The sequence below is a fragment of the Microtus oregoni genome, unplaced genomic scaffold, assembly GCF_018167655.1.
Source record: "Microtus oregoni isolate MIOR12 unplaced genomic scaffold, Mior012 000009F_ref0000495, whole genome shotgun sequence".
In the NCBI taxonomy this organism is placed as follows: Eukaryota; Metazoa; Chordata; class Mammalia; order Rodentia; family Cricetidae; genus Microtus; species Microtus oregoni.
In genome coordinates, this window is record NW_024543068.1 from 15,842,521 (window position 1) to 15,858,480 (window position 15,960).

A 15,960-nucleotide genomic window follows, 5' to 3' on the forward strand; every position below is an offset into this window, starting at 1 on the left:
GCTGGAGCAGCAAGCAGGAAGGGGTGGGGCCGGTTCTCCTGCTTTCATGCCCACACATACACCTCCAGGGCCAGTTCTACTGGGTTGCGGGAGTCACTCTCTTTTGGTTTCCAATGACCTCCTAAATAGATTCCCTGATTTGAGTCTTAGAACACTTCTAACTCACCCTCTTTAAAGCATCTTTCTAAGCTGGAAGTTCAATCACATTTCTTCCAGTGTCTGCAAAACCCAGTGGTCTTCCTGAGTCTGATTGAATCTGGTTTACCACCTTCCCCAGTGTTTTGTCACAGCTTCTCCTAATCTGCTTCGAAGGACACAAGGAAACAAGATCAGTGAAATTTCCTCCACATCATTTCACAGATAAACTCCAAGTTCAAAAATGGAAGTGAGTTGGGCAGTGGTGGCGCACGCCTTTAATCCCAGGCAGAGGCAGGCGGATCTCTGTGAATTCGAGGCTAGCCTGGTCTACAAGAGCTATTTCCAGGACTGGCTCCATGAAACCCTGTCTTGGAAAAAAAAAAATGGAAGCGAACAAGAAATATGCTTTTATTACACTGAGATTTAAAATGGGCTATTTTTTGGTCTATAAGTGGAAAAATCCCAATTAAATGAGTAGCCCCCCGGCTTACTTGTTGGTTATGGTTAAATGCTGGGAGTGGGAGCTTGGTAGTACTTAGTTTTGAAAATATAGGCTCCTTCCTTCAGATTTTGGGAGTCTGTCTTGTTTGCAGGCATCTCCGTCATTTTGCTTTTACAAAGTCACATTAGACACAGAAAGTCCTTCTATTGTTTTCCATGCTGTCTCCACAACACAGAATTGTTCCCTGCCTGTTTCAGACCACCTGGAAAGCAGACACTACTCGGGGCATTCCTTTTCCCTTAATCTTCTTAATAGTTTACCTCAGAAGCACTTCCTATTTTGCAAAATTTAGTCATAAATTAATTCAGGTTTTTCATTGGTTTAGGTTTTTTTTTTTTTGGTTTTTCGAGACAGGGTTTCTCTGTGGCTTTGGAGCCTGTCCTGGAACTAACTTTGTAGACCAGGCTGGTCTCGAACTCACAGAGATCCGCCTGCCTCTGCCTCCCGAGTGCTGGGATTAAAGGCATGCGCCACCACCGCCCGGCTTGGTTTAGGTTTTTAATGGGCTCAACCAAAAAGGCAAGCCAAAGACTTTTGAATTCTTTGTTAAATAACGGCTTGTTTATATACACATGAGGTGTTTTTATTATTTTGAAAATACTGTCTATGTAATCCAAGCTGGCTCCAAATTTGCTATCCACTTGGCTCTTAGACTCGGTTTACAGGAGAATTTTAGAATATCAGCGGTGTGCATGAGGCGGGACTCTGTTCAATCTCTTTATGTCTTAATAGAATTACTTTCCCCGCTGTTCTGTCCTGACGCTTTGCCTACTTTTTTGTTTTTCCTCGTCTTTCTGTCCCTCCAGACTCAGCGGGTTCCAGCTTGGCAGGCACTGCAACGCTACCCTCCTCCGTTCTCTAGTAAGGATCTACTAGGGTCTACAGGTCCTGCCCTTCCCTTCTTCCTGGCTCTCTTCTGTGGGCCCCACCTCTTCCATCTCTCTGTCGCCACCGGTTGCTTCGCTTTTCTCCTCTTCGTAGGTGTCCAATAGCAAAACTTTAATTCGGCTCCTTTCACTAGCTCCTACTCCCTCCCACACCCGTCCCCACGCTCGAGAGAATAAATTTGCCCTCCTTGCTTCCCGTACGGTCGTCAACCCGCTGCTTCCGTCGCGGCACTCATTACCGTTACGGTGCGCCGGAAGGAAGCTCTACGAGCGCGTTTGGAATTATGGCGGCGGTCGATATCCGAGGTAATTTATTCTACTGGGGCTTTATAGCTCGCCGAGGTCAGCTTCACACCCTTTTATGAGGTCTCGCAAGTCCTTTTGAGTGGCTTCTGGACAACGTAAGGCTCTAATTTGACGAAAAGTTGTCTAAGTTTTTCCGTATTCTGACGAGTCTCGTTAAAAGAGTCGAAACGGAAGCGTTAGAAGCAGTTTTGGCCTTATCTACCACGATGCTGGGGCGTTATCGGGGTGAAGGGATAGCTTTTGGGAAGAGAGAAGTGGAATAAGGTACGGATCCCCGGACAGAAAACCCCAAGTCTTCGTATTAATGTTTGAATTTTTAGCCTATAATACTTTTCATTTATCATTCGGGAGTTATCTTCGGCAGGCTGTAGCGGTATTGTCATTTTTGTTGAGTCAGAGAATAAATAAATTGAGATGGAACGTCTTCATTGCTTCTTGTTCTCGGGTAGCATGTTTGCTTTGTTCGTATATATTTTGGGTTTTTTTTTCTTGACAATTTTATACATTCATATACTGCGTTTTGATCATATAAACCACCCATGACCCTCTTTTAGCCTCCCCACTCCCGCTGAACCCTTTCTTCCCAACAAGCAAGTTCACTACCTACTTCCATGGTCTGTATGTTTATTGAGTTTAATTAATTAGAGTTACTGGAATCAGCATGTTTCGTTTATTTATTTTTCTTTTTTCTTTTTCTTTTGGTTTTTCGAGACAGGGTTTCTCTGTAGCTTTGCAGCCTGTCCTGGAACTAGCTCTTGTAGACCAGTCTGGCCTCGAACTCACAGAGATCCTCCTGCCTCTGCTTCCCGAGTGCTGGGATTAAAGGCGTGCGCCACCACCGCCCGGTATGTTTCGTTTTTTAAATGAAATATCTTTTGAGATATCTCATGCTATCTTAGGTGAACTCAGGCTCCAACTAGCTTATGTGTAGTTACTTAAGTAGTGGTTATGTGTATTTCTGGACCACAGTTTTACCTGTCTTCCGTTGTGAAGAATTTCAGGTTTTAAGTTTATCAGTGGAATATTGCTGAATGCTAAGCTGGTAGCTGTCTTGCTAATAAATGAAAGGAGAAAAATGTAGTCTATGATCCCATATTTGATCATTTATAATTTTTAATGTTTTACTTATTATTTGGATTTGTTAGCATCATTATAATATGTTTGCTGTTTACAGGAAAGGCAGAGAAGCTGGGATCACCAGAAGTAGAGTGAGAAGGTGTGGGAAGACAAATTAGAGAAGTATTGTAGGGTAGGGTAAAGTTTATCTCCTCTGAGTAAGACATAGTCACTGCAAAGTTTTGATCAAATGGGGATGACATGTTCTATCTGTCTTTCTTTTAATTTATGTATGTATTTATTAGATCATTTTCTCTGCGGAGAATAGTGTACAGGGGCAAGGGTAGAGATTAAAAAACTTAAAAAGACTTTCCTGGAATGGATTAAAATTGCAAATAGTTTGGAAAACTACATTTGTGAGAAGTGACTGAATCCGTTTGATTTGGTAGTAGTTATATTTATTAACTTGTGATCACAGGTTATCTTGACGTGTGACAAATACATTTTTTTTTTCCAGTCGAAGACTTTACTTTTCATTCCAGTTAAGTATTTTGTAGGTGAATGTCCTTGGATACAGGATGCTGTTTAAACTGATTGATAATGATCTGTGATTAACTGGGCTGCTTTGAAGGTTTATTGTAGTCTACAAACCCCCTACTTCCCTTTACATAACATGTATGAACGCATCCAATTTTGGCAGTAGGATTCCAGACATTCATAGACTCCCAAAGCATTCATGGACCTGAAGGTATAAACTGTCCATCCGTCTACAGAACAGTCTTCCAAGATTCAGTCTCCTAAGACAGCTGCTGATGGAAAGCAGAGCAGGGGGTACACAACAACAACAACAAAAATTGATTAATAGAGTAAATCATACTTGTCTTGGCCTTCAGTCGTGAATTGTAAGCATTTGATGAGTATTTTCCTGCTGAATAAAAACTTACAACTTAGTGGGAGCACATTTCTGAGTTTCTGGTTATGATACAAGAATTAGTAATAACAGTGTATTAAAATTGCCATGAGAGCAGAGAAAAGATCACCACTACCACTGTCACAGTTAACATTTATCGGGTTACAGTGTGCCCGGCATCTAACACATAATGTTGTATGTGTAATTAAAGATCTTCCCTATCGACTGTTAGTTAATAGATATGGGTATGAAATGGCTTCTGCCTGGTAAATGGTAGAAAAATAAGGCATAAGAAAGATTTTTAAGGGAAAAAAGTCAATCTCCTAAAATAGCTAAAAGAAATAGATGTTTTACAGTAAATAAAATTGTTAGAACTAGAGAATTAAAATCTTAGTCATGGTTTCCCTTTGTTTCTTTTCATTAGAAGAGATATCTTTTTCTGAAAACCGTTTCTGTTTTTGTATATTTTGACTATGACTATATATCTTTATATACATATGTTTGTAACATATATATATGTGTATATATTTCTATATCTATATTCAGATATAGATGGTTGGTTTAATCGTTAGCATACATCATCTGTTTGTCTCCTTTATTTTAGAACACATAAAGCACAATTTATTTTTTTTTAAATTTTTTTTACATGTCACAACTTTTTTACATTTGATTCATTTTGCACAGAATTACTTGTCACCTTAAGTTAGATCTGACTTCTTCAGAGATGCCCAGGGTAGCAGTATAGAAGAGGTGAAGCTTTTCAACCGGTATTATATAAGCATTATGATGTTTATAACTTAACTCTAGTGATGTTTTGTAGGTACTGATATGAAACATCATCATCATAGCCAGTGTACAATAAAACTCCTTAGTTATAGAAAATTAACTCACTGTGTCTCTTGAGACAGGATCATATACAGCCCAAGCTGGCCTCAGTCTCCTGATCCTTCTGTCTTAGCCTCCTAGAGTGCTATGACCTGAAGGTCTTCACTGTTTCTGGTTCTAACCATGTCTTTTTAAAAATTAAGATTTAATTCTACTCTGAATCTGAAACATTATGGCTATGAAAAGGGGATTTTACTCACCATTTGCCTCTTAACTTTTAAATCCTTCACCTCTTGTCCATTGTAGAAGTAACATTCTTTGCTTGCCAATGGAAGGATCTTTAAACTGGTGGTTGTGGGTGTGTTTGGAAAATTTTGAGTCATTGCGGTGGTGGCGCACGCCTTTAATCCCAGCACTCGGGAGGCAGAGGCAGGCGGATCTCTGTGAGTTCGAGACCAGCCTGGTCTACAAGAGCTAGTTCCAGGACAGGCTCCAAAACCACAGAGAAACCCTGTCTCGAAAAACCAAAAAAAAAAAAAAAAAAAAAATCTTTGGAGATTTCTAGTCTTAACATCTAGATCTTAACATTTTGTTACCCAATCAAACTATTCAAAATCAAAATATATAAACAATATATTTTTTATCATTTTGTACTTTGTATGAGTTTTCTCTACTGGGAAATAGTTTACCCTCCATTTCTTCATGGTGAGCCTCTCTTCTTTAAGACAATGCAGAAGCCACCTCCTGCCCCATGAAAAAGTAATTTTCATTTCCTCTGGAAAGTGTTTTTGTTCCTCCATTTGCCTTTTTACAATTAGTCTATACCTAACTTTACTATAGTCCTTACTGTGTTCTTTTTTTCATGTTTCTGTCTTCTGTTAGACTGTTGAGTATATAGGCCTGGGCTGGAGAGATGGCTCACCTGTTAAAGGCTAGGCTCACAGCCAAAACTATGAGTACGTAGGGCAGAGTCTATATCATTAATTCATAACACATAGTAGATATTCATTGTATTAGGTTATTCATTGTTTCTAATTCTTTTGTTTCTTTCCTGTAGATAACCTGCTGGGAATCTCTTGGGTTGATAGCTCTTGGATCCCCATTTTGAACAGTGGTAGTGTTCTAGATTACTTTTCAGAAAGAAGCAATCCTTTTTATGACAGGACGTGTAATAATGAAGTGGTCAAGATGCAGAGGCTAACATTAGAGCACTTGAAGTAAGTTGTTTTAAGAAGGTAACACCTTTGCCAACTAGAGATTTTGCAGTGATTGGTCATTTTACCTGTGTGTGGTGATTGGTGACAGACACTGTTAAACCTTTGGAAGGAAAACCAAAAGTTTTAGGCTGGGGAGATGGCTCAGTGGTTTTATAATGTTTAGTTACTATATTTTAAATAACTCTTGCTATACTGTAATTATAGCTGTTAAAGGTAACTTATTGTAGTTTTAAGCATATTGTTACTAAACCAAATTTAAATTCCTGAATTTTTATGGATTTTATAAATGTATAAATTTGTATAAAAACCCACATTTTAGTTTATATACCAACTGTTGTAGACGGAGGCTGCTCTTATGTTTCCTGGCCGCCTAGATCCGAATAATCACACAGAAACTTTATTGATTACAACACTGTTTGGCCTATTAGGTCAAGCTTTTTATTAACTAACGCTTACATCTTAAATTAGCCCATTTCTATTAATCTGTATCTCCACAAGATTGTGGCCTACTAGTAAGGTAAGGTTCTGGCGGGTGTCTTTCTCCTTGATTCCGCCTACTTTATATATCTCTGTTCGGATTTCCTGCCTGACTTTATTCTACCCTGCTATATGCCGAAGCAGCTTCTTTATTAACCAATGGTAATAAAACATATTCAGAACATACAGAGGGGACTCTCACATCAAACTCTCTAGGAAAATAGCTGGTTTTATTCAATAGCCAACTATTAACATTAATCATAAGCAATTTTAGTCCCCTTTTTACACTGCTGTTGTAATTTATTTGGTAATTTAAGTATCCTACAAAGTTTTAGGAATCATTCATAGATCTCTTTGTGTCTCCATTTCAGTCAGATGGTTGGAGTTGAATACATCCTTTTACATGCCCAAGAGCCCATTCTTTTCATCATTCGGAAGCAACAGCGGCAGTCCCCTGCTCAAGGTACAAGACACTACAGTTTGTTTACTTTTTGACCTGTGTGCTTTATTTTGTTTTTAAAGAAGGGGTTTATTTTATTTTGGTGTACCATTCAGGAATTGGTATGTTAGGCCTTTTTTGTTTGTTTGTTTTTTGCACTGAGTTCCGTTTCTGTAGGTCCCATAAACTACATATATATCCAGTACTTGTAGGGGTGTACTCATCAGACTCAGTATCTATTGTACTCATGGCCAGAATTCATTATGGTTGCCTGGTAAGGCTACACAGTAGATAAACTACAGGAAAAGACTTTGTAGGAGTCAATATCTCTTGAGGATCCATAGCAAACGTGCTTTTTAGTCAGCATAAGATGATTCTATACATACATATACGTATACACCTACATACATCATACATATTTCTATAACAGGAAGCCATTAGAAATTGTGAGCCTAAGGCTTTTTTTGAGGACTGATCACTTAGGCATTTTCTGCCCACTAGAATTGAAGACTCCTAGTAGGAAACAGTTTCCCACCATATTCATGGTATATGTTTTAGTTGGGCATGCAGGTGTAGCTACAATTAAGAAGTATATCAAAAGCTCTATTAGCACTGGAAGTCAGATAGTTCAGCTCTTCCTGTGAGCACGGTTGTTGAGTTTCCACTGGACCTTGAGCTTCCTGAATAACTTTCATTTCCTCTCAGTCTCTGAGTTAATACTTTATAAAAGACATGGCCTATATAGTTTTATTAAATCCATAGAGGATCTACTGAGTATCTTCAAATGACACATTCAACCAAAAATCTTACCTGGGTTTTACTACCAAATGAATATTTGCTTAGGAAACAATATTGAAGAGTAAATGTGTTCAGATTTGCTTTTGAATCAGAGCTGAGGCATATACTTTAGTGATGATGGGCACTTCAAGATTTTTAAAAGAGTCTCACTGCAGAACAGATTATTCAAAGTAGAAAAGCAAGGTGGTATTGCTGAGAGACATCTCTCAAGTAGATACTGTACATAAAGACACTTGGGGGACATCCTTTTCCCTGGGTCCTTTTGATACCAGAGAGTAACTTGCCAAAGAAGTTACAGTTCAGAATTCAAGTCTTCCTTCCAAATGGAAGGTATAGAGTCTCTATAGGGAAAAACAGAACTGTAGATAATAAGCAAGGCTCCTTGAGAACATTCAGGATATAGTGATGACACAAGATGGTATCAAGCTCAGTAGAGCTGTCTTTGTCCTTAGGACTTAGTCCTGGGACTCGGAGGCAAGTGTATACATCAGATATCGTCATTCTGGTCTTTAAGTCTCTCATGTTCTTCAGTCTTATGTCCCGGTTTGGTTGACTGACAGCATTGGCTTTGCTAAAATGTGCTATGTATCTATACATGGACCTAGTAATAATCTCATTTTAATAATCTTAAGATGCATTGAACTGATTAAACTTGATTCAGATGTGCCTGGGATTTGAGAAGTCCTGTATGTTTTCTGTGAAGTGCAGAGAGTAAACTCTTTAGGCTTTGTGGGTGGAACTGCATGGAACTACTCAACTGTTAACAATCCTAGGTAACATAAGAACAGTATGACTGTTTTCCCATACTGTGTACTTGGAGAGAAATTGCAAGGTCTTCCCTTAAAGTTCCATATAGTAAAGTGCCAAAGTTTAGTTTGTTCTATGAAAATACCATTTTTTAGCAGTTTGTGTCCAAGATGTGTTTCTAAGCATTTTTTCCTGCTGCTTCAGTTATCCCACTGGCTGATTACTATATCATTGCTGGAGTCATCTATCAGGCACCAGACTTGGGATCAGTGATCAACTCCAGAGTGGTACGTGTCTTCACCTACCTGCACATCTATCTGCCTACCTGCCTTCCTGCCTATTCTTCCTCACCCTTTCCTTTGCCTTCCTTCCTTTTCTTCTTCCCTTCCTCTCTCCTCCCTCTCTTCCCCTTCCTTCCTCCTCCCTTCCTTTCCCTTCCTTTCTTTTCCTTTGCCTTCCCTTCCCTTATTTTATCTTTTTCTTTAAGACAGTAGCCTTGGACTCATTATGTGTCCAAAGATGGCCTTAAACCCCTGGTCCTACTGCCTCCATCTTTTAAGTCCTAAGATTCCAGATGTGTGCCTGTACACGTTGGTTATTTTTTTCTACATTCTTTGGACATGAATGCAAACTTCTAAACGAGATACCCTATTCTGCTTTGTGTAAGCTGGTATAAAATGTTGACTGTTAGAGGGTTTTGAGCACTTACTCTGGGTCAAGTCAATGATAATACATAGAGTCTGAAGAGCTGTAGGCTCCACATCATTAGTAATATGCATAAAAACACTTGGAAGAAAACTGCACCTCTGCTATTATTTTTGTTGCCCTTTTTATTATTCCCTAAACAATACATTGTAACAGCTATTTGTACAGTACTTATGCTTGTAAGTAATCTAGAGGTGATTTAAAGACTATTGGAGAATTCATAGTTTACATAGAAATGCTAATTATTTTATATAAGGGATATGGCTATTTACAACTCCAGTCAAATGGTAATCTAGATTCTGAAAACGGAATTATTAGCTTTGCATATGTAATATTTTATATTTACTTAGGACATTTTACTCGACCTCATGAGAGATTTAGAATTTGTTGGTTGTTGTTTTGTTTTCCAAGCTCACTGCAGTACATGGTATTCAGTCAGCTTTTGATGAAGCTATGTCATACTGTCGCTATCATCCTTCCAAAGGGTATTGGTGGCACTTCAAAGATCATGAAGAGCAAGGTAAGTAGAGTGCCTAGGCCCCCCCAAAACAGTTTGCGCCGACATTACTGAGATAGGCTTTAATCTCTCAGATGATGGCATTACTGCCCCTGTGTTCATGTCATAGGTGCAGTGATAGTGACATCAGAACAGTTGTTAGTTTTGCCCATGAGGTCACATGTCCATAAGCTTTGTAAAAGATGTAAAGTTTTCAAATATTTGGCACATAACGAGGAGAAACTGGTGATGAGTGAGCAAAGGTATTTTTTACTTCTTGGTTTGCCTTGGAATTTGGAACCGTTGAGCCCTCTAGTCTTCAAAGTCAGGAGATGAGATACTATTCTTGGTGCCCTTTCTTCAGATGGCCAGACTGTGTTCTCTCCTTTTCTCCCCCTCCCTTCTTTTTCCTTTTTGTTTTAAGGATTAAGCCCAGGGTCTTAAGCATGCTAGGCAAGCACTTACTCCCAAGTTATATCCCTGTTTGATCAGGGAGTTTGCTGATTGTCTTTTGACATTGCGTGTATCTGTGTGTGTGAGTAAGTGTGTGATGTGCCTGTAAGCTTGTGTTCCATGTGTGGATATTGGACAACTCTGTAGTTGGTTTTCTGTATCCACCTGTGGTGATATTTTGTTTGTGATCTAACAAATAAAGCTTGCCTGAAGATCAGAGTGCAGAGCTAAGCTGTAGGTGTTCGAGGTCCCCAAGAGCCCATAATAAAGGATAACAAATGTTTATTAGGGAACACTCAAAATAAGAAAGATGCTATGGTCCTCTGTTCTGTGGATGCTGGGAGCTGTGAACGGACCACCAGCTGAGAGAGAGACAGAGAGAGACGACACACTTTTTGCTTTCCGTCTGTGTTTATACTACCTCAGCCCACACCCTAGTGGGCTGGTACCCAAACAGCTATTGGCTGAATGGATTCTCACAGCACTAAATCACTAGTTTAGCCATAGAGTCTAGGCAACGGTGGCACACATCTTTAATTCCAGCACTTGGGAGGCAGAGGCAGACAGATCTCTTGAGTTCAAAGCCACCCTGGGCTACACTAGATTGATCCAGTTTCAAAGAGGAACAGAGAGCTCATACCTTTTTATCCCAGTACTTTGGATCATAGGCCTTAGGACATAGCACTAGGGAGGTGGAGACAGAAGTGATATGGCTGGGCAGAGAGGAATATAAGGCAGGAGGAGGTGAGAGGAGACAGGAGCTCAGAGCATTCAGTCTGAGGTTTCGTAGAGACAGCATTCCATCTGAGAATTCCTAGGGACAGGATCACCTATTCAGTCTGAGGATTTGGTAGAGGTAAGAACTAGCTCTGCTTCTCTGATCTTTTAGCATTAACCCCTATATCTGACTCTGGATTTTTATTGTTAATACCAATTAAAATTCATGCTACATCTACCTTTAATGTGTGTTTTGGGATTAAACTCAGGTCTCAGGTACAGTGCCTTGTCCACTGTATCTCTCACTGACCCTAGGTGACTTTCTAATTCTTGGATGTTAGCACCTGTCATAACCCTAGGTTCTTTAGTTCTTATGAATACTAATCAATGACTGTTCTTTTGCCCTGTTTTTACCAAAATCCTATGCCCAGAAATGTGTTTGTATCAGTTTATTTTCTTTTTTTGAGAATAATAAAGTGTAGGAAAGATGGCCTTTATGTAGTATTCAGAGCTGTGTAGTGGCCTTCAGATACAGTTACTTTGATTCTTAATATTGGGTATAGGCAGTACTGTTTGTTGTAGGAAAGTGTGCCTTAATGGAGTAAAGTTGACCCAGGGGCAATTATACCCACCTTATGATGTCTAGAGCATGGTCACTTGGAATCCTTCATGTAAAGACAGTCCCTACATCCACCCCCTACCCCTGTTCTCTCTGCCAGAGCAGATGACACATGTAACTTCAGAATTTCTTTCATATTCTTTTTTTAAAAAAATTTTATTTATTTATTTATTTATTTATTTATTTATTTATTTATTGTGCACACAATATTCTGTCTGTATGTACATCTGCAAGCCAGAAGAGGGCACCAGACCTCATTACAGATGGTTGTGAGCCACCATGTGGTTGCCGGGAATTGAACTCAGGACCTCTGGAAGAGCAGGCAGTGCTCTTAACCACTGAGCCATCTCTCCAGCCCCCTATCATTATTCTTTTTTATGCTTGCCTTCATGATCTTGTTTTCTAATTTTCCCTTTCAGTACAATGTTTAGCTTTTTTCATAGAGAGAATGGGAATGAATAAATGAATGTGTTTTAGAAAATCTCTCCCTATGGAGCCCAGGGTATCCTTGAACCCTTAATTCTCCTGGTCTCGTCTTCCCAAGTGCTAAGATGAACAAAGATATGCATCACCATCCCTAGCTAATTGCAGTCTTTTGAGGCAGACCTTGTGTAGTCTAGGCAGGTCAACCTTGAGCTTGCTATATAGCTAAGGATGACCTTTAACTCCTAGTTCTCTTGTTTGGTTTAATTACTGTCTTTATAACAGAGCATAGTAACTAAAACCTGTCTTTTCTATTTGTCCTTAGTAGATTGCACAGCAAATCATTCAGTACACTTAAAATACTCATTCAAGCCAGTATGTATTGTTATTTAGGTAATTATGAAGAATGCTAACCTCAGAACTGTTTGTCCTTCAGTGTTAAATGTTAGTGTTAAATACTGAAACTGAAATATCTTTTACGAGACAGGTGTGGCCAGGCGGTGGTGTGGTCGGAAGCCACTGTTCCTTCCTTCCTGGTTGCTCAGACCCCAAATAATCACACAGAAACTATATTATTTGCAATATTGTTTGACCAATAGCTTAAGCGTATTTCTAGCTAGCTCTTATATCCTAAACTAACCCATTTTCATTAATCTGTACATCGCCATGAGGTCACGGCCTACTGGCAAAGTTTCTATGGGTTCCGGCAGATGCGTCTGTCTCCTGTGACAGCTACATGGCTTCTCCCTGACTCTGCCTACTCTCTCTATATATCTCTTTCAGCCTGGCTTTACTCCGTTAAGCCATTGGCCCATAGCTCCTTCTTTATTAAGTAATGGCAATAAAACATACTCATAGCATACATCACCTCCCATGTCAGTGTGTTGCACACCTGTAATCCCAGTACTTGGAGGCAGAGAAAGGCAGATCTCTGTGAGTTCAAGGTCAGCCTGGAGTTCCAGGACAGGCTCCAAAGTGACAGAGAAACCTTGTCTTGAATACCGAAAAGAGAGGGGTATGTCAGCTTTTGAAATATGAGAATTTAACATCATTTGTAAAGGAGAGTTAGGAACTTCTTTTTTATATTTGCTGTGTTTTATTTGAAGAGTTGTCTTAGTAAAGGTGTTATTAAAATAATGGTTTGAGTATTTCAGTATGTTGATTTGGATTTTATATTTCATTAGATAAAGTCAAACCTAAAGCCAAAAGGAAAGAAGAACCGAGCTCTATTTTTCAGAGACAGCGTGTGGATGCTTTACTTGTTGACCTCAGACAAAAATTCCCTCCCAGATTTGTTCAGGTAATAAGAATGTGTTATGAATTTTGATTTGACACATTTTTAATTGGAAAGTCTTTTAAGTATAATTTTAAACTATTGGTTTTTTTTATTAGCAAAAGAATTACCCCTGAAGGAATTGTTTAAAAAGACTTAATGGAGATAATGGGTAAAAGGAATGCATTTAGCATTGTTCTCTGTTCCTTATTGAATCTATATGAGCATTGAGGTCTGTGTTTAGATCATATTCTCATCCATAGGTTGCTGAAAGAATAATTGGTTGTAACAAACCTCATATATGAAACTCATGCTCTCTATTCTGCTTGCTGCATTCCCAGCCTAATATATATCACATGTAGGCTCTTAAAGGTTAATGGGTTAAGACTATGAGCGGAAGGAATAGAAAGTGGTAGAGGGTTTGGCATGGTCAGGAGAGGAAGCTGAGGTAGTAATAGAGTTCTCTTATCACTGTGTTAAAAGTCTGTAATGCCACTTAGTGATTTAGAAGTAGTCTAGTAGCAGATCCACCTGCCATTCTACCACGTGAGCTTTTGAAGTCAAGCAACTGGGAAATGGAATGCATGGCCATGTTAATGTCAGTTATTCTGGAATTTAGAATTCCTTTGTGGAAATGTATATTTTCATAGACGTGTTGATTATTGTTATGAAGGATTGAGGGAATTTTAAAGGTAGTGAAGGATGTTACTATAATAATGCTTATGTGATCGTGAAGAGGTGAAGAGGCAAATGTTGGAATATGAGATCAGAAAGTTAGCTTGGAGAAATTTTTTTTTTTTTTTTTTTTTTTTTTTGTCTTCTGAGACAGGGTTTCTCTGTAGCTTTGGAGCCTGTCCTGGAACTAGCTCTTGTAGTCCAGGCTGGCCTCAAACTCACAAAGATCCACCTGCCTCTGCCTCCCAAGTGCTGGGATTAAAGGTGTGTGCCACCACTGCCCAGCTAGCTTAGAGAAATTTCATAAACTGTTCTTGAAGATAGAACAAGGGAAATGATAATTGTCCTTTATGAAGTCATTTTACTATGCAGTTACATAAGTATGTCATTTAAAACTATACAATTCAGAAGAAACATTAACTTGACTTTTCCTTCTCCTTCCCCCATTTCCTGTTTTTCAAATCCTAGCAAAAGTCTGGAGAAAAGCCTGTCCCAGGTATGGTTCATCTGCTGTTCTTACTGAACTTGAAGTGAGATCAAGCAGCCTGTGTAATGTTCTAACAGCAACTGCCTGTGAGATGAGCTGTGGCTACTTTGTCTTTTTAGGCTGTTCCGTTATTGTTTGTCACCCCTAACCTTTGAACTCCTTTGAATTGCTAGCACTTAGTGTTTCTGTGGTAGCGATACTAGCATTTAAAAGTAGAGTTTAGGTAGAAGGGGAAGGGCAAAGAAGCCGCAGTGACTTGATGGTAGGTTTCATCATCAATAACAGGTGTTGAGCTGTCTGATAAGTTGCCGTAGAGTCGGGTTTTGTGGCTTGTTCACACATGATGTCTTATTTTAATACTATGTGTTTGGCTAGCATTATTTAATTAATATTTAGGCTTATAAATTAATTTTAAAATATGCTTGCCTGAGAAAACAACTAAATATTCAACTTTATAAGCAATTCAAAATGAATTTAAAAGAGTAAACCGTAAGTACTGACCAGTGTTTATTTCTCCTTCCACCTTCGTTTTGTCAAATACTGCTTTTGATGGCTAGTGGATCAGACAAAGAAAGAGGCAGAGCCTCTACCAGAAACTGTGAAATCCGAGGAGAAGGAGAGCACGAAGAATGCTCAGCAGACTGTGAGCACTAAAGGTCCCCCTGAGAAACGAATGAGACTTCAGTGAATAGCGGACACGAAAGAAGCTGGCAAGCTCCTTGTCAGTCACTATACCTCAGCACCGTGGGAGGCTCTTGAGTCTTAAAACACTATCGCAGCCCTCTTATTTATGTGGAGCACTTGTTTTTTCCAAAAGGACGTTCTTCCTCCCAGGATTTCTATGTGAATATTTCTTACGTATCTTTTGTAACCTTTCCTCTACTGGATATGGGCAGAGCACCTAACTCACAGATACACCAATATAGATCCTTAAAAACAATAAAGTTATTTGTATATATTACTCATCCTGCCTTTTCCTTGTCTCTGAGAGGAGAAATGTCAATGCAGTAACTGAGCATGTCTTGTAGTATTTGGATATTGCTCTGTATTACAATAACATATTTATTGAATAATTGAGAGCTCATTGATATCATCATCCCATGGACTCTTGTCAGTTTGCTTTGTTTTCTTTTTTAAATAGTTTTCTCACATTTTTTTCTTTATTGTGTTATTCTGTTATGAGCACTTGCCGGTGTTTACTAGTGTATTGAGTATTATTACTGAGATTTATAGCTCAGTTTTCTTAAATACTTCTGTGCTGGAGTTTTCCCAGTTTTCTGTATTTTATATAAAGGCTGCAGTGACCTTGTTTGTGTTATAATACCATATGCATGGTCTGTAGACTGGGTCACTGCACCCTCCACATCCTTGGGGCTCTTATTCTGTCTTATCAGGTTGTTTTCCTCCAGGAATGTGGTCTTTATTTAGTTCATCATCTAAGTACAAAGTGTGAAGTACTGTGTTCTTCAGTCTCTGTCACCAAGTTTGTCACTTAAATGTTCTACTGCTAGTTAAGCCGTAGAAAGTGTCTTATTATTTAAAGTGGCAAGACAAATTTCATGTCTTTGTTTCTGCTTTTTTGAAGCATTTGGTTTTCTTTGAGATGTTTGTTCTTTCTGTTAGTTTTGATAGAGTTTCAGATGTACAGGGAACTTGTAAAACAAGCACAGAGCTCCTTTATATACCAACCCCTCATATGTAACGCTTATGTTTTCTGCCCCTTCCCTGTCAGTGCTTCTCTGTGTGCCTGTGTGGTATTCACACACATTTACATCCCTTTTATTTTTGATCCATTTATACTCATGCCGCT

The 15,960-nt window shown here is 39.0% G+C and overlaps 1 protein-coding gene across 3 annotated transcripts; it reads left to right on the top strand.

The window, feature by feature from the left end:
• Window positions 1–1,554: 1,554 nt before the first annotated feature.
• Med6 (mediator complex subunit 6) lies at window positions 1,555–15,111 on the top strand. 3 transcript variants are annotated; one of them, XM_041658225.1, is made up of 8 exons: window positions 1,683–1,833; window positions 5,682–5,841; window positions 6,690–6,781; window positions 8,507–8,589; window positions 9,419–9,527; window positions 12,900–13,015; window positions 14,132–14,159; window positions 14,708–15,111. In XM_041658225.1, exons 1-8 carry the CDS (start codon window positions 1,812–1,814, stop codon window positions 14,836–14,838), a joined length of 741 nt encoding a protein of 246 aa, XP_041514159.1. In that variant the 5' UTR covers window positions 1,683–1,811; the 3' UTR covers window positions 14,839–15,111. The 3 variants fall into 3 exon arrangements, with proteins under 3 accessions (XP_041514161.1, XP_041514159.1, XP_041514160.1); XM_041658226.1 differs by having other exon boundaries at window positions 1,807–1,928; XM_041658227.1 differs by lacking the exon at window positions 12,900–13,015 and having other exon boundaries at window positions 1,555–1,833.
• The last annotated feature ends 849 nt before the right edge of the window (window positions 15,112–15,960 follow it).